General features: G+C 40.4%; 1 protein-coding gene across 4 annotated transcripts in view; it reads left to right on the top strand.

Annotated features, from left to right (window-relative positions):
• The window catches only part of Ptn (pleiotrophin), an 81,868-nt gene that overhangs the window by 26,985 nt on the left and 34,803 nt on the right, over window positions 1-20,080 (top strand). The window contains exon 1 of one of the 4 annotated variants that reach the window (XM_087656015.1): window positions 4,025-4,083. Coding sequence (XP_087512141.1) covers window positions 4,026-4,083 — 58 coding nt within the window. The 5' untranslated portion in view covers window position 4,025. 4 annotated transcript variants of the gene reach the window in all.

Here is a 20,080-nt window from a genome sequence, read left to right as displayed (position 1 = left end):
TACAGCAGTGAAGCATCTCAAAGAATTTCTATGGTACACAGCATATTAAGTACCACTGCAAAATTATTTCTACAGCAATCTCATGTAAGAGGTTAAAAGGTAAAAAGCTTTAGTTTTAAAGGCTAATTCTTTCTCTATCCAATCCATGTATTTTATACATCTGTCTTACAGTAAGTTTTTATAAACTAGAAAATAACTATTGTAAAAATCAAGATTTATCTTTTTCTTTATTAAATGAAAGTAGAAGTTTCTAGCCTTCTGCTTGACTTTTTTTTTTTTTTTGGTCTTCACTTAGACTGGATGTTAAAACTGAATCCAATGATTCATAGCTTCTATTTTTTATTAACTATGTGGGTGGGAGTGGTGGGAGAAATGATAAAAAATATACAGTAACAAAGTTCCAAAAGGTTGGTATTTAAACTGTATTTGAGATAAAGAAGCTTGGCCAGCAACTTAATCCAGCGCCAGGCAAAGGAGGCAGAGGGATGCCTAAGCCACCTGGGAAAAACATGGACACAGTCAGAATCCTTTGAGCCTCTCCCCCTCTGCGTGGTGGTGGTAAGTTTCCCATTTGCTTACCCTTATCTTTAAGCCTTGCTCATTGTCCTAGAAAGAAAAGCAAGTGAGGAACCTTCAAACAAAACTCCAAGCCACATGTGCTTTAGAGACTCCCAGAACACAGGGGCACAGAGTTACTTGGCTACACACTGTAATTTACATCTATTTTCATTGGGGAATGATTCAAACTGTTGACCACCAAAGAGACAATATCTTAGTTCTAAAGTTAGTATTTCCCATATTGGTTACCTGGAAGGGTTTGTAGATCCTTCCTCTTACTGCCTGTTATCTTATCAGAAAACAGTTGTTTACCTGCATAACCACTGTATTGCTATTCCTCCAGTGGACAAACCTTTCTGGTCTTGCCTGACAGGTCCATTCTGTAGCGTGTAGGATCTTGCACTGAATAAGACCATTGAAGCTTTTCTCCCTCGGCAGCAGTGCTATTTTAAAACAAGATCCCCCTTTCTGTGATAATGACATAAAGCAGTATCCCCGGGCATTCCAGACCTCTAGGATGTGAGAAACTGTAGAACATCTTCATTTTGTTCCCTGCTCCTGGCTCCATTTCAGTGTCTATTTTTGACTCCATTCTTCTTTCGTCCTCTCCCAGTCAGTCCCAGCTTTGTGTGGCTTTTTAATGGAAATGGTAAGGGAGCTTCCTAGCCCAACAGTGTTAACATGCGCCTCATCTGAGCCAGTCAGGTGTCAAAATATCGATGTCAGGATGAGGCAGTACATTTAGAGCCGTGAATGGATTAAGTCTTCTTGGGTATTCCGTCCTATGGTCTTTAGGACATTGTTTATGTATCAGGACACTTACTGAGAGTCATTGTGCTGACTCTCACAGATGAGAAATGAACCTGAGTCATCCCGTGCTTGGTTACCACGGGTTTGCCACAGAAGGCCTCATATTTACCTTTCCTTAGTGTAGTAGATGCTAATTCTGACCAGCTCAACCCAATCATGCTCTGCCTATAATTTCTTTTGTTTTTCCCTTTTCTTTTTAACTTTGGCTTACCGATCTTCAAATCCCAGCTCCTGGCAGCAGCCTGGCCCAAGCCATCATGAAAAAGAGATGAAGCAGATGATCAGTCCTTCATGGTGTTTTGGTGGGTCTAGGTCAGGTGATTTGAGAAAGTTCTCACTACCAGTAGGATGCATACATGATGCATATGTGTTTCGGTTTGCACATTCGGTGATTCTATGACACATTAATGTGAAATAGCAAGGTTGGGTCTGTGCAGAGTTTTCTTCTTTCTATTTGTCAGCAGTTTCTCTCACTTTTCTTGAGCAGCTAGGGGAAAAGATAATATAACCTTGAGAAGAGAGTGGTTATTGCCAAATGAGAATGAAATTCATGACTTTTAAATAGTAATAAATTTTGGAGCTTCCAAAGTTATGAGGACTCGGGGCATAAAATCCATGACAATAAACAATGAACTGGCTCAGTGAGAGCTCGCTCTTCCTCCTGGTGGACAAGATAAGATTTTTATAGGCTGTAGGAAAAGCAGGTCAGAGGGAGAAAAATTACAAAGGCATGGTTGGGTCCCAAAGTAAAGACCCTGCGACCCTCCTTGGGATATAAGGGGAAAGACTGTATAATCCTAGGGACTTTATATTCCACAGTTAGGTGAAGTTGCTTCCCCATCAAGCACACAGCAACAGTCTTCCACCCTAATTCACAGTAATCTGCATAGACTAGCCGGGTTAAATGCATAGGACTGGGGAGAGAAGTTCATGAACATGTTTCATCCCTGGCTCCGCTGTTCCACAGTGTCTTTGGCCTCTTTTTATTGGGCAATGTTGCTGTGTGTGGGGCATATATCCATGTGTACCATGAAGAGTATCTGAAGAGTGACAAGCCATGTTACACACAGAACACACCACACTGGGCCACCTACGTCAAGTGTACTTAACGTGGGTTCTAAATCAGGCAGTAATGAATTTTATTTTGTTGCTTCTAGTCAGAAATGTGAGGGAGAGGAAGAAAACTTGATAAAAAATATATTATCAGGGTAATTAAGTCAACTTTCCATCAAGGCTTTCTCAGAAAGGTTTTCTCTGTTTGTTTTGTTATTTATGTAAACACAGAAGTGCTCAGTGAGGCAGGCACCTAGCTTGAGAATCTAGCTAATGATGTATTTACTGCTGCATTATGAATAAAAGCCTTTCCAGTTCCCCAAAGAAATTTAAATTTGAGGAATTAAATGGCTCAGAAGCTCTACCCTGAAGCATTCAGTATGAGGCATGCCAAGGGGAAGGGATAAGATAAGGAATGAACCCGCACAGGGACTGAGACTCCCCACAAGGAAGGTATTTAAAACATGAAACTCTATCAAAGTTCACATTGAAGTCTGACACTCAAAATTGCTGACTTATGTGCCATTGATTCTTAGACTGAATTTCAGGTTGTCATCTGTGGGCTGACTGCTCGTGGCATGTATGGGAAAACTAGAATCAGTTATTACAGGCTTTCATTACTAGCGTTTGTCAAACCTATGTTTTCATGTGAGGAATTTAAGGTTCCAGAAAGCAAGATCCCCATCGAAGACATCATACCCGAGACTGGCCAAACTGAGAAGTGCATCTTCTCACTTCTCAATTTTGTGACTTTCCCCCATCATGTCCAGCCCTGGCTACAAAAATAACTGCTTACTGTTGGGACATTCCATCCAGTAATACGGTTTCTGAAACCATAAGCCAGATTTCCTTTTGAGGATGTATTAAGATGTCTGAACAATCTAGGAGTCGTGGAGCAAGAAATGCTTAGGCGGACACTAAGGAGGAGGTAAATAAATGGTGTATGCATTTCCAAATCCCCTGAAAGACAAAAGGTCAGCTACTTCTGTTATCCTTGGTGCAGATTTTCCTGCTTATATTAAAAAATAAAGAAGAGAAGCTAAGCTGTCTTGACTTTGGCATTGTTTTCAAAGGGGCTCTTTCATTTCCTAGAAGACCTCATTTATTCCTAGCTCTTGTTGCTCCCAGAGGACTGGAAACTCAGCCAGGGCATCTGATTTATGTAATTAGCCTTTCCTGAGTACGGATGGCCTCTCACTCCCACATAAAGTGAGGTGAATTTGAGGAAAAACACTCTGCCTTTATTTTGCATCCTACCCTCCCTCCCAACCCCAGTTCTCATTCTTAAGCAGTCTTAGCATGGGGAGTGATGATTCTGAAATCCAGCACAATCTCACCCTGTCAGAGCTTTCAGGGAAGAAGACTTAGAGCCCATCAATTTCATAATAATGAGCACTGAGGGTGCCTCTGGTAGTGCTCTCACCCAAATCCCCATTTAAAGGCTGCAAGGGAAGGACAAAGCCTAGTGTTTCAGGAAGGGCAGATTTAGGCTAGATCAGCTATGGAAATCAGCACTGACTCACACGTCCAGGACCTAATGAGAATCTGGCAGAGGCCCAAAAGGAATTGAGTCTTCTTGGCTGTGCATTTGAGTCCCCATTTTGATGTTTTTCATGGGAATCTGTAGAACAGAAGGAAAGAGCAGAGGAAGCAGTGCAGGCCGTGAGTAATCACAAGTCTTGGCTATATGTTCATCTCAGTTTCCTGAGTGGGAGACAATGGACAGAGCCTCTGATGGTTTCTTCTATCATGGGTTCTCCTACACACATGGCCCTGTTCCATTTTGTAATGTTTTGTGTGTTCAATTTCCCTGGCTTGACGGAGGTAAGTATATGTGTCCCCGGGAATTCAGGTCTCTACTGGAGTCCAGCTTTTGTGAATTCGCAAAGTTGACTGTCAGCCTCTTTATTTTTCTTCTCCTCCAATCACAACCCACCGCCTCCTTCATGTATATTCTTAGGCTTGGAATCTGACAGTTCTAGAAAATGTAGTCAGAAAAGTGTCAAGAGAGATGAAGGGGGAGAGGGAAGTGCAAACAGACAGTTAGGACCACTGCCAAATTTCCTGTGAAATAATTTTAGAATTCTATTTGAATGTGGCTGGAATACGTCAGTGAGGAGGCAGGGGGACATGTCTTTTGCAGACTTAGTCCCTCTCCACCCATCATGATGTAAGTGATGTCTTTTTGGTGTAAGCGAAATAGACTGAAAAGTGGTAAAAATACCTTCTTGCTGCAGCATATTTTATCTGAAGCCTGTGATGGTTACACTGACTCTCACAGAAGAAAAACTCCTTAGAGTATTTAAGACTTGAGAGCTGGCAATCATATGCTAAACAAGACAAACAGTCAAAACCCAGGCTTTTAGATACATAATGAATACATTAGGGAATATTTATATCATGTGGTGGAAGAACTATAGCCATAAGTGTATAATTATTGGACTTACCTAAATTTGAGTTTGAGCTGATGTCATGCTGGAGTCTTTACCCCATATAGATACTCTTAAACTGAAATGATATGCTTTGTGTATTTGTGAGTTCCTGTGCACAGCCGGTCATCTATCTGGACAGCCAGATTCAGGTGACTTTTGTCCAATCATTGTTTGGCTCAAGGCATACTGAAATGTTCAGCCACGCTGGGTGGCAGTCAGATTGCTCTTGCTACCGTAACTCGTGTTTGGATGTGTAGACGTCTAATATTGGACTTTCTTAGGTTCGTGCCCTGACTCTCTGTTACTGTATCTGCCAGTTCCCTGGCTTTACCTTCAGAGTGTTTCTGAAATGTATTGCTTTTTTCCCCTTGCTCTTGTAAAAGGAAGAGTGGGCCAAGTCACACGCCTTCCTGTTTGAAACTGCCTTCTCCTTACAGAGACATGGCTCGGGGAGTTTTCACTTTTGAGAATTTGCAATGTTCGCTGCTCACTAACCTCCTTACTTCTCTGACTCTCTTTCCCTGACTTCTCTTTTCGCCCTCCCTGAGCTTGCTTTTCAGCCAATAGACCATTCTTCTTCATCTCCTGCTTATTGATGAATGAGATTCATTCATCTTTCTCTCTCTCTTTGGGGGGTGGGGTGAGGTGGTCTGTGAATAGCTATAGACTCTGCCTGCTCCCATTTTTCCACTTTCCTATTCACTTCCATGGAAACAGAACTGTGGGGTGGGAGGCACCAGGGTCAAAGGTCAAGAGTGATCACCTTTTGAATTCAAGCCTCTGATTTCCACTAAGGATAACATATTGTAACCCAAAGAAACTGGGCAAATACTTGTCCCTCCGAAAGCAAAATACAAAGGAAGGGAGGGGAAAAAGAGAAAAAGATCAGAGAGAAGGGGAGGAATGCAAACGCCGGGGTCAGGTCCCACTCTCTGTAGTGGTTTTCAGATGGTCCATGGTGACTTTATATGGGAGGTATTGTGCTTGAAACACTACAGATCTTCTCAAGGGCCGGATTTGGCATATTTTGTTCATCCCATCCCATAAAGCTTTCCCATCTTAGAGACAACTTTATTTAAAGCATCACACATGGACAACTATTGTTCAGTCTTAAAGCTGTCTTGTGAGTTTATGCTGTGTGAGATTCTTCGTCACGTTACTTGTTAGTAATTATGTAAGACTCAGTGGCACTTGTCCCCAGGGTATAATATATTTGCATTTAAGCCTCCTGGTTTTGTGTCTCCTGGTTAAAATGCAAGAACTTTTATCAAAATAGCCAGAGAATGAAACATTCTTGCTTTTGTCTTGTGTGTGTGTGTCTGTGTGTGTGTGTGTGTGTCTGTGTGTGTGTGTGTGTGTGCTGTCTTAATATAATTTTGGCAAGAAATGAATTAGTAGTAAGATCAAAATACAGTTTTTCTAAAGACTTTTTAAATGCCTGGCTTCCATTTTACTTCTTTTTCTGTCATTAGCACAATGGTCTGTGTTGTCCATGTAGAAAGGTTCAATAATGAGCAGAATACATTTAAAATCCTTTTCTAGGCATCTTGATACTTTGTCTAATGAAGGGAACTATTTGGTTCCTTAAACATATTCCCAGTACAAATTGTTACTCAAGTAACAGTTAAGGGTAAACCCAAGTAGTTGCTTGTGCAGCCCAGGATGATACTGCAAGGCATTTTCATGGGACTTCCTACTGTTTGGAGAAAGATTTTTCATATTCACAATAAATTCCCAATCTAGTTCCTCCCTGAATACTCAATGACCCACCTGAGTCTAGGATGAAATAGAAGGATGATACGCCAATTAGCTGTTTTAAAGTCAAGTAGCTCATTAGAATTACCCGGGAAGCAGAATTCTCCCTTCATGGACCCCCACACTAGCTAACCAGAATATGAGTTATTTAAAAACAAACACCTGTGATCACAGGACAGAGAAATCCTAATCAAAGAGGGAATAGATCTTGCAAATAAATTCTCCAAGTCCAAAGCATTTAGGAGAATCATAGCCACAAACAACAAAATTCCACTCTAGTAGAACAATCACTTACAGCGTGGGCGTTATGAAACAATAGCCATTTCCATGCCCCGTGCAGCTGGCCTGGAGAAACACTGCCTTATTGACATCATTACAATAAACACAATGCAGTGAATAGGCACGGCCATCAAGCATTTTCTCACTGACGCCATACAGGCAATGGTTATTGTGTTGTGAAGGATCTAAACTGCAGAGTCTATTTGAAGAACTGGGAAAGCAGAACAGAGTGGATTCACTTCTGAGCTATTCTGGGTATTTTCTAAACGTGTAGGCCACCATTAAATAACAACTTATTTATTCTAAACTCCACCAAACAGTACGGTGAGATCATTATAGTGGGAGGCTCTTACAATTATAAAGGTACCAGCTAAGTACAAACTGGAGAACGGTATCGGATTCTACTTAACCAAGAGTCCTTATAGTAGCAGCAACAACATTGTTGGACGCTCCCTTGGGAATAACACTCGAAATGTAAATAAGAAATACTCAAGTTAAAAAAATATAATAAAATAAAATAAGAAGTGTTAACCCAGGCTGGGCAGGATGGTGCTGCTGGCCCAGGCAGGCCTCAGCAGGTGTAGGTTAGTAGCAAGTTCAGTTGTCTGCCTCTACTTCTGACTGACTTCCTTCCCTCCCTCTGCTCCTTCTTTCTGTATTTTTCTCCAACTGAATTACACCTGACTGTTAAACCTGTTCATTTTGACTTGAAAAGCAACAGATGTTTCGCTCCTTCTAGCAGTTAAATACCGTGTTTCTACATAGGCAACATTCAAGCCACCTGGTAATTAAGAATTGGAGGACATGGATCGTCATTATCTGTGTCTGCTTCATGATGGCGTTCAGGGTCTTTGAGGATGAGAGTTTACCTCTCGAGAACGGGAATAATAAAAATCAGCCTGTTTGTGTCACAGAATCATTGGGGTCAAATATGAAAGCATGCACAATTTATGGCTATCTATGGTGAACCACAAAGTATAACTTCTAATACTTATATATAAACTCTTTTGTGTCCATGAGGTCTTTATTTTACCAGCAACATAACTGGTTTTTAAGCTAGGTGTAATGGTACATACATGTGATCCCAGCACAAAAGGATCAATGGTTTTTGGCCAGACTTGGATATGTAGTGAATGGGAGGCCATTTGTCTCTAAAACCAAAAGAGAAGAAAACAATGAAAACATTAGAATTCATTTTTTTCAATGAATGGTTTAAATATTAAAAATGCAATCCATAACACAACAAACTACTAGAACACACACACACACACACGCACATAAACACACACCACACCACACACACCACACACATACACACACACGTAGAAACTTTATAATTATTTTCCTGAATTACCTCTAATATGTTCATCTAGGAGTAAGGAGGTTTGAGGCTATCTCCACATTGCTAGATCAGACACCAACATGTGTCTGTTAATTATGACATGAAGTTTAAATCAAAGTCAAGCAAAGCATATCTCTGTTGAGTTTAAAGGACCAGAAATCTCTTAGCATCCTTCTTGTTCCTCTGAATTGAACCTCTAGAGTCCAGCTCACTCTGAACAGGACCACACTGGTACTTCTTGCGGACATCCAACATCAATGTTTTCATTACACACGGTGTTTGGCATCACATAGGCTGTCTGTATGTTCTGTTGTCTTCACACATACAATTCTCAGCCTGCCTTGACATCCTTGAGGGAAATATGACCCTTTCCTCCCTAGGGCTAGTCATGGAAACCAAGGGTCAGAGCAGATCCTCCACTGAAGATAAAAGTTGCAGATGTGGTGGGGTGATGTCTATACACAGGGCACAGCCGTGGCCACACTGACAAATATCAGTTTTTGCATTGGACATAATTGCTCATTATGTTTGGTCTCTTCAGCAATAGTGTGTGTGTGTGTGTGTGTGTGTGTGTGTGTGTGTGTGTGTGTACCTGTGCATGTATGCACCTATACACGTGTGCACTTGTATATGCACCTGGAGAACACAAATGACTGACATCCTTTGTTGTGCTCCACTTTCATTTTTAACAGAGCCTCTCACTTCACCTGGAGATCATTAGCCTGACTTGGCCAGAAAGTTCCAGGGATCAGCTTGCCTCTACTCCCTCCTATCCCCTCTACCCATGTGACTCAAGTCTTCAGACTACCACAGCATACATGTTATTATGCATCTCTCCAGTTCAGGAATGCTCCCCTTTGCCCAGCACACTGCCTGTCAGCACCTTATGTGTGATGGAGCACAGCGTAACTTCTGTGGTCAATTCTGGTGCTGTTTCTGACAGTCCTTCCACAAGAACACGATCTCTTAAACACTTAGCTCCGCTGTTTGTGAGTGAGCTTTAGCATTCACCTCTTAATGGGCTTCTTATAAAGATTAGGTGAAGTACAGGCATGCAAGCAAAACACTTAGCATTGACTGCACCCAAGAGAAAAAGAAAACAAAGAAAATCACAGCGGAAACTCAGTGACTGGCAGCGAATAGTAAGAGTGCAGTTAGAGGGTTTGTTAAAGTTTAAAGGCATGTAGAGTGAGCATTGACTGCCACACAGAATGGACCTAAAGAATGGAGGCTGTGCATACAGCTGCTGAACAGTGCCCTGGCCGAGAGCCCTCACAGGGAGGTGACAGAGCCCCATTGGAAACGTGCAGGAAAGCTCTCAAGAACTTTTCATTAACCTCAGGGCCAGGGAGTCCCCTTCTTGTTCTCAGAATTTAATGAGACACTGTTTAGACATCCCTAATTTCTTCTAAGGTGTCTGAAGCATAAACCTTTCCTAGAACTTGAACCTAGGAGGCTGTGTGCAGAAGAGATAGGGCTGCTCTACTGCCTTAGCTTGGGTGCTCCTAGCTAGGCTTGGAGCCCTGTCATTTCCCCGAATCCCTGGATATATTACTGATCCTGCCTTCTTTCTTTGCTCACAAGCGGAGTTCCGGATAACAAACACAACCAAAGGTTGTTTTGTTTTGTCCTTTTGCAAATTTCTTCAAGGAAACTCAAGTCCCTGCAGGGAGCTGTTGGAAAAAGCAGTGCAAGTGGAAGGATTTGGAAGGAGGGAAGAAGTTGGGAGCTTTCTGTTAAGCCAGGCAGGAAGGTCAAGAATAGTTTTCCTTTACAGCTGTGGGCCACAGGGCCAGCAAAGAGATAGGATCATTGTGCAACAATCTGTGCTCAACATGGTGTACTGAGCCACCCAGAGGCTTGTTCCTAATTCCATCTAGGGGCTCTGTGTGTCTCAAGGTCCAGCTGTGGATTTTGAAACTTAAATTATAGTACAAAGTGTATTACTGTTTAATTACTAACGTTTTCTTATTAAACCCTCTGGAAGCATCAGAAAATGTGGGCAAACAAATCTCACACTTAAGAAACTTTAACAGAAGGGGCTCGGATATATTCTTAGCGGGTAATCAGACTCTGTAAGCTTTTGAACAATTCAGTTAGTAGATGGCTAAGGAAGAAAAAGAAACTCTAAACCCTATTTTGCCCAGATAACAAATATAGAGTTGAGGATCAGTTCAATCAAAATTTAAAGATTGGATTAGCCCAAATTGCAGAATTTTGGAAATTCAAATTTACAGACAGTGGCAATTTTCCTCTCTTTCTCTCTCTCTCTCTCTCTCTCTCTCTCTCTCTCACTCTCTCTCTCTCTCTGTGTCTTTCTCATTCTCTCTCTCTGTGTGTGTCTCTCTCTCTCTGTCTCTCTCTCTTCTTTTGGGGTTTTGTTTGTTTTTTGTTTGTTTGTTTTGTTGAGGCATTTTTTCTCTGTGTAGTCCTGCCTGTCCTGAACTCACTGGGTAGACCGGGCTGGCCTTGTAGAGATCTACCTGTCTCTGCTGGGATTAAAGGTGTGTGCCTCCAGCACCTGGCTCTGTTGAGGAACTTTTATGCACTCAAAGCTGCTTGTGGGCTTTTGTCTTCATTATCTCTGTCTCTACAGTGTGAGCTTTCCATACTGAGGCATTGAGAGGTGGAGTCTCAGAGCGTGCTTGGATGGTGTTTACCACCCTTGGCCCTTCTAGTCCATAGACCACCTGTTGATACAGCTTAGTTCTGCTCAGTGTTTTCTGATGTATGCTAAGCTCTATACTTCTCTGTTCTGCTCTGAGAGCCAGGGGGTTGTAATTTACAGAAAAAAACGAGAACAGGTTCCTTTGCCATCTGGCTTCTGGTTGGTTTTGGGCAGTGGAGGCACTGGCAGGAGATAACGGAGGTTGGAAATAGGTGATTCTGAGCTCTACTTGCTTCCCTCAACATTAGTAACTTTCCAAGGTTCTTCTGGAGGCTGCTTTCTCCTTATGTCTCCTCTGTCTGGCATCTAACAATGTACAAACTTGCTTTCCACCTTAGACTAAAAGGCCATCAGACTGGGGTTGGGGATTTAGCTCAGTGGTAGAGCGCTTGCCTAGCAAGCGCAAGGTCCTGGGTTCGGTCCCCAGCTCCAAAAAAAAAAAAAAAAAAAAAAAAAAAAGGCCATCAGACCTTTAGCTGTTGCTCAGCTCAGCCACTCACACATCTCTTCCCAGTGGTGCTTCATTCTCTTCACACAACACACCAGCCAAAAGCTAGTCAATTAATCCACTGGAATTCACCATCCACTCTCTGCCATGACCTTTCGCCCTAAGCTACCATTATCCAGGAAACTTGCAGCCAATTCAGACCAGTGGTTTATTCACAACTCTTAAAACATCTTGTGCTCTGGTTACCTTCACCTGTGCAATTCATGACTTTGCATCCCAGTATGCCATATTAAAGTCGGGCCTGACCATGACAACTGAAGGATATGATGCTGGATTCTTGGGGAGTGGGGTCTCTGGAACTGCACTGTCTTATAACTTATTTCATTTAAAGAATTATTTTTCCTTTTTGACATTTTTTAATATGGCTGTAACTTCTTTTACTTATTGGATATTTTTTACTTACATTTCAAATGTTATCTTCTCTCCTAGTTTCCCCCTCTAGAAAGCTCCTATCTAATCCCCTCTGCCTCTTCTTCTATGAGGGTGTTCCTCCACCGAACAACTCACCCCTTTCTGCCTCCCTGCCCTGATATTCCCCTACACTGAAGGGGGCGGGGTCAAGTCTTAGCAGGACCAAGGGTTTCTCCTCCCACTGGTGCCCAACAAGGCCATCCTCTGCTACATATCCAGCTGGAGCCATGGGTCTGTCCATGTGTAGTCTTTAGGTAGTGGTTTGGTCCCTGGGGGCACTGGTTGGTTGGTATTGTTGTTCTTATGGGGTTGCAAGTCCCTTCAGCTCCTTCAATTCTTTCTAACTCCTCCAATAAAGTTCAATGGTTGGCTGCTAGCAATAACCTCTGTATTTGTCATGCTCTGGAAGAGCGTCTCAGGACATTCTGTTTCTTTGGTGCATTTTAGATAGCAAAGAAACTGCTCAGCTTTCTATACTATAGCAAATGTCTTAGAGGATGACTAGCAGAACCAAAGCAGGACATTGAAGGGACTCTGATCTGCCTTGATTTCCAATGTTTGATGGAGGCCAGGAATGTTGGGATCAGCTCAGATGCTCAGGAATGTCATTATGGGCTAAATGGTGTGGGACCTGGTATTGCTCAGCCAGAGGCTGTACAGAAACCCTCTGTTCAAAATCTCCAACATCCCTCCCACCCTCTGCCATCACAGAAACACTGAAACAATCGGCTACGGCACAAGCATGGTGGGACTTTCATTTATCAGTAGTGCTTTAATGACTCTCATAAGAGATTGTTTCATTGGACAAGGAGGTGGTATCAAAATAATGCCCAGGATCACTACAACTGAGATAGATGTAAAGGGCTAAGTCAAATTCCTCACTCCTTTTAAAAATATTTATTTATTTATTTTATGTATATGTATACTCTGTAGCCATCTTCAGACACACCAGAAAAGGTCATCAGATCTCATTACAGATGGTTGTGAGTCACCATGTGGTTGATGGGAATTGAACTTAGGACCTCTGGGAGAACAGTCAGTGCTCTTAACCACTGAGCTATCTCTCCAGCCACAACTTTCACTCTTTTTTACATGTCTACTACATGTCAAACTATTTAGAACTTACTTAACTTCTTTCTTTGCCAGCCTTACAGTCATTTTTATTAATATTCAATTTCTTCTTGAGCTATTGTTGGGTTTGAAATTTCTCCAGAATTATGGAATTTTGGTAACGTTCACCATGTTTTGATTGCTGTTGTGATGGTTATTATAAATGGTAATGGCAACAAGGTTCACAGGAGGTCATGGCTGCACATATTGACTTAGAAGCTACAGAACTCTCTGAAGCAGAGGGCACAGACTCTTTTTTTTACGTTTACATCTAAGGAGTTAGTAATTCAGCAGCGGTTTGGTTTTTGTTTTCTGCTGCTTTACTTTGTTTCTCTTCATGCTCAGTAAGGGAGAACTCTGTGAGCAAAGGGATCTGCTCACAGATCCTTTCCATTTAACCTCAGCCACCTTTCCATAGCATGATGCTACCTATCCTTGTAGCTCAAATACAACTGGCTTCTCTAGATCAGAAAAGAGGAGGGATGAGACAGGCTGGGTATCTTAGAATTCCTAGGTCCTTTCACTCATTTGCTTTATAGTTGTGTGTGTGTGTGTGTGTGTGTGTGTGTGTGTGTGTGTGTGTGTGAGTGCGTGCAACCTCCCTCACCAGTATGGGTAAAATACCAGTTGATTAGGAAAAAATTTACACATTCAATATAATTCCCATATATAACCTTGTTTTTTCTATAATCATACCCACACCATCCCCAAACAGGCAAAGTAACTTTGGTAACAGGTTGTAATATTTCACCATGGATTCAATATAAAAATAAAATATTTAAAATATCACTTTAGAGTTAATAATTATTGCAGAAAACACAAATACTCATAATCCAGTGATGCCATGTAACTCTTTCTTCTTTGATTTGATTTTAGGCATTCAAAATTGTGCTGATGGGTTCAATTCATGATCTTTTCCAAGTTTAAACTTCTTAAACTCAAAAGAATACAACTGAATACAATTGCAATTGTGTGTGTGTATGTGTGTGTGTGCGTGTGTATTCATAGTACTCATGTGAAAGGTCAAGTTTTATACAGGAAGAAAATTTGCATATTATCTCTTTGTTTTGAAGGAAAAACTGAATGTACTCAACTCTTCACCACAGCTGACCCTTGAATAAATGAGTTTGTTTATTGAATAAGTAACTGAATTTGAAGTATTTTCTACAGTCTCATTGGCTCTCATGGTCTTTACATTTAGTTTTATCTTGGTTACAGTTTTTACTACTTATTTTTGTGCACTAAATAGCTACAAGAGGCCAGTGACTACTGTGTGAGACAAGGTTACCACAAAAATCAACGTTAACCAACAGGTGAATGTCCCAGGGAGATTTCCTTTTCATTCCCTGCCAAATTCTTGACAAGATGTTGTAAACGTGTATTTTTATTTGCCACATATGCAAATGGACATTCCTGTCCCTAGAAGCGCTGAGAAGAATAAGTCAAGACACGATCAATAATGGACTTTTCAGCAATGTCAAGTTGGCTAGCTTTTTGATGTCTCAGGTAGGTGACAGGGAAACTCGAAAATAGGCCAAACTGTCTTGGTGGAGCACGAGATGTCCCAGTGGGAAAGAAGTTATCCTTAGTTGGCATTTGATGAAATACTTGACTGCCAAGTGAAGGAGCCAGCTATTCTCAGGAAAGTTAGTCTCAGGAACCCTGGTGGACACTGTGATTCAAAGGCACTCTACCCAAGCCAAGGGGAGAGGGCAAAGAAGTTTACAGCCAGTGCACCTGGAAGTGAGCTTGGATTTCCCCAGGGAGCGCTTCTCGAAGTTCTTGCCGTTACTACCCTTTAATACAGGTCCTCATGTTGTAGAGACCCTCAACCACAAAGTTGTTTTCATTGCTACTTCATTACTATAATTTGAGGCTATTATGAATCATAATATGAATATCTGTTTTATGGTGTTAGGAGACCTTTTTGAAAGGATCATTAGACTCCAAATGGGGAGAACCACTAGCTTGGAGGAAGAGAAACCACCTTAGACTCTGTACAGGTCATCTGCATGGGACTCAACAGTTCTCCTTAGAACCTAAGTAGATTGAGCTCAACTCCTCAGCTGAAGGGAAAAGGAACTCCCTCCACTGTGCTATGGATCCAAAGCAACAACAATGTAAAGACAAATGTGCAGCTAATCCAAGAAGCCTTCCTGCACCTCCATTAAATGCTTGCCTGAGTTTGGCTTCTTTCTAGGAAGTTAAAGTGAACAAGCAAGAAAAAAAATAAATACAGGATAGATAAATAAATAAATAAATAAATAAATAAATAAATAAATAAATAAATACAGGAACAGGATTCTGACATATGTGCAAGTTGCTCAACATACATGATATGCCAAAACGTTTCCTTTAGTATCTTAGAGCAAATTTTCAGCATTTTATTATTTCCCTGTCAATGCTGAAAGCTTTTGAACAATTATAGCCTAAGTACCATTTTTTAGAATTAATTAAAAAGATTCAGTGTTTTGCTTGTTCTAACCATCATCTCATATCTATAACAAATTGTTTCACTAAAAACTCAGATCAGACAGAGCATAAAGATCTTTAGGGTGGTGAAACCATGCCATGGGACAATATAATGGTGGATACATGCTACCGTGAGTTTATCCAGATCGTTATATGGCACAACACTAAGTGAATCCCAACAGAAACTGTAGGCTCTGGGTGATAATGATGTGTGGATGTAGGCTCACTGTTTGCAAGAAATGAACCTCTCTAGTGGAGGATGGAGATATGCTATGGGTATGCTATCTGGGAAGGGATATAGGTAGGATTCCTATACTTTCTCTTCTGTTTTACTGTAAGCCAGAACTTGTCCTAAAGAAATCATAAAAGAATAACCAAGGGCAGGCTATCACTCCACCATATGCCTCATTTGGGTTTGGGAGAATCATCCAAAACTTTACCACCCAGTAGGCATGTGTCTTTTTAACACCTCTCCACAACCATTCAACCCCAAAATATTAGCATCTTAAATTTTCTGGGTGGGAAACTTTGGTAGTTGCATGCGTATAAAACTACTTAGGGATGCTTACTCTCTGACCCCTCTTTAGGAGTTACACTGGTGGTGAGGGGAAGATGCTCACAGAAGCACAAACTCATACAAGGTCTCTGTTTCCGCTCCATCTAGTTCTAGGTACTTTCCTTTCTCTCTTATCCGTCATTTCTACTCCTTTGTTGGGTCCATCACAATGCCTACATTGTATTTTTACTATTTCCAAGCCTAGGCATAACTGTCATAAAAGAAGGCAGCCTTATACAAAGTAGAAAGAGCTCTGGACATACTGGTAGAGACAATAGCCTGCAGATAATGGCATTGCTTCTGACAACCTGACTTAACCACAAGGCTAGAACATTCGTTTTCAGAAAGTTGGTGCAATAAGGAGACAAAACTGACCTATCTAAATGGGATGTATTGCCAGAGTACTGCTTCTACCAGGGGTCTGCAGTGCCCTTTAATGAGGTCATTATTACACCAAGACACTGAGGATACTTAACTTATCTTCAGTTCCCTGTTTGAGTGCCAACATGTCAAGCTCAAGCTCCGGGTAGGGGCCACTGCCTGAGGCAGGTGGATGTAAGAGCTCCCTTCCATACTAGCTCTGTGCTTCTAAGGCTGGACATACATAGACAACGTGATATGAAGACATAATAATTCAGTTATAGTTTGTCAGCTTCTGGAATTTTCTAAAATCTTTCCTCTTTAAACGTTTCAATGTCAAATCTTCTGTCTCATGCTCATCAATACTATTTAAGTGATAGGTCTATAGAAGATTCAATTTCTTGCATAGCCTATTCTACCAGGGAACTGCCATGAGTTTTATTCTTATTAACATCAGCTTTGCTAAAGAGTTGTTACATTATCTAAGCCCCAGCCTTCAGTGAGGGGCTCTTAAGAGCAAGGAATTCAAACATTAAGCATCTCAGAAACACAAGAAAAATTGTGTAGCAAATTTCCACCAAGGGCAGTGAGGGATCAGTCCAGGTCATCCGAGCTCTAGAACTTTGTCAAACAGGATGCTTGGTGTTGCCAATGTATCTGCTTGGTAGGCGTGTTCTAGAATATTAGCCTGCTGGTTGAGCCCAAGCAGTACCATACTTCATAACGTGCCCGTAATTTACTCTCTGCTATTCTACCTAGTTGTGAACATTATCCTGGTGTATTTTATGCAAACTTCTTCCTTGTTTCTCCTTTTTCTTTCTCAGGTCTATTTCCACATGTATTTTTGCGTATTTATTTTCTGTCTCGAGGATTTCGCAGGCATTTTGTTGTTGAGTGCTGTTACCGACTCACTGCAATTGCTCTTGCTTCAGCTTCCTAGCTTTCTTTTGCTTTCTGAAATTCCATGCACATGTTAGAATCACCTTGTGCTATTTCAATAAACACACAAATCAGCTAACTACAGATGACATAGAATTACTAAATAGTTTGGAGAGGACTGTCCTTCACAGTATTGAACATGTTAACTTATGGATATGAGGAGAGGTAGAGATAGCACTTGTATGTTCTTGGTTTTTTAATAATGTTCCTTATATTTCTTTACAGGATGTTTGAATAATGTTCATTAGCCTCTTTCCAAAGTATTGAAGTTGGTGATGAATGGTTTAGGTGTTAATTTCATTTTAACGATTCATTAATGGAATATTAAACTACTTTTTTTAAGTTGCAATTTTTTATTTTTAAATATCTTGTTTACCAAGTATTAAACTACTTTTAAACCTTATATGTTAATATCTTATTCAGCACACTTCAGAAGCTAAGTTATAATTTCTAACAGGACTTTGACAAGACTTAGATATTTTTACCTAGAATAGCATAGGTCTTCAAAAACTGCTACTTTATTTATAATTTTATTCTTGTTCATCATTTTAAATATTACTGAATTTAGTGTAAACTAGTGTTTTAAATTAAGTTTATAGAACTGAACATTCATCTATTCCTTCCTAACATTGGGAATAAAGTGGTTTTATTCTATAGATACCTCAGGTAAGTAAAATTCCAAAACACCTCAGGATTTCCTAATTCATATATACATACACCGTCTCCCATGATCTTATCAGACACAAACCCTGTTTAAAGCTCAGTTTCCCAAGAGATGCTTGCCTATTAACATTTTCCTATGAGTTTTATTCTCCCCCTTTTCTGTCAATGTAATAAAATAAATGTGCTTTTTAAATCTTTGCACTATTGAAATAAACTTCACTTGACTATAAAAACACAAATTAAGACACAAAAAAAAAGAAGTGTGGGGAGATATTTCATGGCTTGTTACATTTTGAGAAGAGGAATGGAAGGTAGAATTATTGTTGACAGTTTTGTCAAAGCGCATAAGTGTGCATGTAAATTAAATACTGAAGTAACTGAATCATCTTGACAGGCCTAGACCAAAGGACTACTTTCTTAATTGTTCAAACTTTAAGATTGTTTTATTTCACATCTGGATGATCTTTTTTTTGTTGTTTTGGAAGATGATTACACTGTATCAAAATTACCCACCCACAGGCTCTAAATAGAACAGTTTTTAATCCATGACAACAGATAGCAGTAATAACATTCAGGTTTACTGTAACTGTTTAGGGCAGACTAAGGTTTTTCAGGCTTGTTGGGAATCCTAGTTTGGGACTTGAGACCAGAAAGATTGTAGAGAGTGAATGTCATAGAGATAGGTGCTTAAGCACATGGTCCTAGTAAGGTGGGCAACTTTGTAATTATGTCAAAAGGAATCAGAAGCATTTTTACCTCATTGCCGTTGGCTAGAAATGTAAAGGTGTCAGTGACTGACTGGACACTCTAGCAGCTTTATAGCCCTCAAGAGAAAATGATGGGCAATCGGACTTAGCTTTCTTCAGGAAGAGTTTGGGGGAAGATAGAGAAGACAAGGGTTTCCTTGGTCTTTCTTCAGTCACAGCATCCCTGATTAAGTCTGGGATGGCTGTTAGGTACACTAATTAGCGCTTGCCACTGAAGGCAAAGCAGGTGGTCAGGAACACTGAGAGAGCTGGAGCTTTGCTGAGGAACTGAGGGTGCTGAGCATAAAATGCCCAGGTTCCCGGCTGTGCTACTGAGAACACAGAGTGATTCTTATCGATAATAAGATGCTTACAGCGAATCTAATTTCCACCATCACAGAGACTCTTAGATATTTAATAGTAGCCCTTTTGTCTTTTGTCTGATACAGGACCTCGGGACAGTTTCAGCCCTGCCATTCTACAAAATAGAACCAAGTTCGGTGTCATTTACTTGACAATCCACGTTTTATAATAATGAAGAGTATAATTTGGGTTGGGGAGATTGATTAAATGTACATGCAGCTCTTCCAAGTCACCTGGGTTCGATTCTCAGCACCCACATGGCAGCTCACAACTATTTCTGAGAGATCCTATACCCTTTTTAGGTCTCTGTAGACACCGGACACAGAACACAGACAAAAAACATCCATACGCATTAATTTAAAAATTATTGTAAAATAATAAAATATTATAAGTATTCATTAAAATGCAGAAAATTTGTAGAAGTATTCAAAGAAAAATAAAATGCCCCACATTCTGTGGATGACTCTACATACATGTGTGTGAATGTGTATACAAGTGTACAACATTCTAAGATATATTGTTCTGCACTCATGGAATTCACACATTATCATCTTAATAAATATGAATTGTAAATATAATGTGGACAGCTATAGATTGTATTTTAATAGCTATGTGCAATTCCATTTCGAAGATGTTTGAACTGATTCCTTATTGGCAGTAGGAAGTTCTTCATGATATACCTTCAATTATTCTTGGAGCTTGTTTCAAACTTTAATAACATCAGTTTAAAATGTTCTACATCAGTAAACAATGTCTAATTGATGGGTTAAAAGCTTAAGGATCAATTTAAGACTACTTCTCTTTCTATACTCTTTGGGGAAAAACCATATACAGTCTGCTTGTTCTTAGATTAATTCTCAAATGACCCTAAGGAAGAAAAAGGGTCATCTCTATCTTATCTAGATACTCATTGGTAAGGTTTATATTAGTAATTAACTTGGGCTATGGGTTATATTGACTACGGTCTATGTCTAATCACTTTAAAAAGTCCTCTGGGAAGAGTCAGTTCAAAGAAGTGTGGTAAGTAGGGGAATTCTGAATGTGGAATTCCAAGA

The sequence above is a fragment of the Rattus norvegicus genome, chromosome 4 (assembly GCF_021556685.1).
Source record: "Rattus norvegicus strain SHRSP/BbbUtx chromosome 4, alternate assembly SHRSP_T2T, whole genome shotgun sequence".
NCBI classification, from domain to species: domain Eukaryota; kingdom Metazoa; phylum Chordata; class Mammalia; order Rodentia; family Muridae; genus Rattus; species Rattus norvegicus.
The sequence above is the reverse complement of the archived record's forward strand: the minus strand, read 5'-3'. Positions and strand labels throughout refer to the sequence as shown.